The following is a 1,619-nucleotide window of genomic DNA, read 5'->3' as shown; positions in this document are numbered from 1 at the left end:
GCGGCCGTGCCCTGCCCCGGGCCGGGAAGGAGCAGACCCGGGTGGGAGCGTCTCCTCCGCCCGGACTTGGGGTCTGCGTCGGCCCCTCCCCATCCCGGCACCTGGCCCTTGGCTGTTGCCTTCTCCAGGGTCGCGGCTGGTAGGGTGAGTGCAGGTGCGGCCGGCGCCCACTGCCCCCCATCCCGTGACCCTGTCGCTGTCCAGTCCCGATGCACGTCCCCAGCAGAGCTGCCTTCCATTCGCTCCGGGAGGGCGTTTGAAGGAGAGTGCCGTGGGCACCTGGGGGGCGCCCGCAGGTGGGCTCCTGCGCGGGCCGGTGTGTGCCAGGCCCCGCGGCCGGCTTCTCCTGTGCGCATAAAATCGCGTGGCTCTTGAAGTGAACAGGCCGCCTGTTCCGCGCCAGCCCTCGTGGGCTGGGACGGGTCGGCTGGGCCCGGGGCCCCGGGCCAGCGCAGCGGGGCCCTCCGCCCTCTGGTGCCCAGCCTCCCCGACCGCTGTCTCTTGCAGGTACGTGCAAAGTGCATTTTCCTGACCCCAACCAGCTCCACTGCTTCCAGCTCACTGTGACCCCAGGTAACGGTCCCACCGTCTGCGTGACAGCGGCTTCCCCGCCGCGCGGCCGCAGGTCACCTCCCTGTCGGCCGCCGGCGCTTTGTCCTGAGCCCTGGACACTGACCTCGGGGGTGACGTTCCCACGAAACACGCTGTGTGCGCTGCGGTCAGACAGCAGCCCGGGCACGTGGGTCATTGCCCGCGCCGGTCCTCAGGGTACAGGCCGCTGCTGTGGGTGGGGGCCGCGCGGGCTCCCAGGCCGGGGCGGTGGGACAGGCGCGCCGTGGGGTGTCCTGGGGCCCAGCCGGCCCTCCGAGAGGCCGGGGTCCTCGACACGGTTCCAGGAGTGCAAAGTGCCAGGTCTGGCCACTGGTGTTGGCCCAGCGCCAGGGCCAGGTGGAGCTGGGGGCGAGTGGAGGCGTGGGCAGGCCCTCGGGTGGTGTTTTACGTCAAGGGCAGTGGGAGCGGAGCGAGAAGCTGGACGGCGAGCCCCGTGCAGGAGGGGCCGGCGCCGGGAGCCGCTTGGCCTAGCGGAGACGTTCTGTGTCCGGCGCGTCCTGGGCCTGCGAAGAGGCGTCGGGCTCACGTGGCGGTTGCTGGGGTGACTCTAGGGCGCGGTCCCGCCTGGCGGTGCTTCTGCTGGACAGTGGCCACTCCTGCCGGTGACTGCCCCGGAGCCCGGCCAAGCAGAGGCAGCCAGGCCAGCGGGAGGGGGAGGCGGCTGGGCAGCGTGCCGCGCCCTTGGTGACTGCGCCTGAGCGCCCCGCGGGTTGTGCCCGGGGTGGAGAGACGTCCGTCCCTCTGGCTGCGGCTGCTCGGCGCCCCCGCCCGAGTGACCGCTCAGTCCCGCCTCTGCCGGGGTTCAGCCGAGCCGTGTGGATGCGGTGACGCCCCAGGCCGCTCCTGCCGCACGCGCGGCCGAGAGTGTTTGTGCCGCTGCCGCGGCGTGTCCCTGGCTGCGGTGGCCCCGGCGGCGCCCGACAGCGTGTCAGAGTCGTGCCCCTCGGGATTGCAGGTGCCAGCGCGACACCTGGCGCTGGAGTCCGGGCTGCGCGGGGCAGGTGGGC

The 1,619-nt window shown here is 73.1% G+C and overlaps 1 protein-coding gene across 1 annotated transcript in view; it reads left to right on the top strand.

The window, feature by feature from the left end:
• UBE2F (ubiquitin-conjugating enzyme E2F (putative)) overlaps positions 1 to 1,619 on the top strand; it is a 37,594-nt gene that overhangs the window by 29,664 nt on the left and 6,311 nt on the right. The window contains 2 exon segments of the mRNA XM_012725138.1: positions 508 to 573; positions 1,449 to 1,613. Coding sequence (XP_012580592.1) covers positions 508 to 573; positions 1,449 to 1,613 — 231 coding nt within the window.

This window comes from Condylura cristata, unplaced genomic scaffold, assembly GCF_000260355.1.
Source record: "Condylura cristata isolate star-nosed mole 26May11 unplaced genomic scaffold, ConCri1.0 scaffold00002, whole genome shotgun sequence".
Classification (NCBI taxonomy): Eukaryota; Metazoa; Chordata; class Mammalia; order Eulipotyphla; family Talpidae; genus Condylura; species Condylura cristata.
This window is presented reverse-complemented; position numbering and strand designations above follow the sequence as displayed.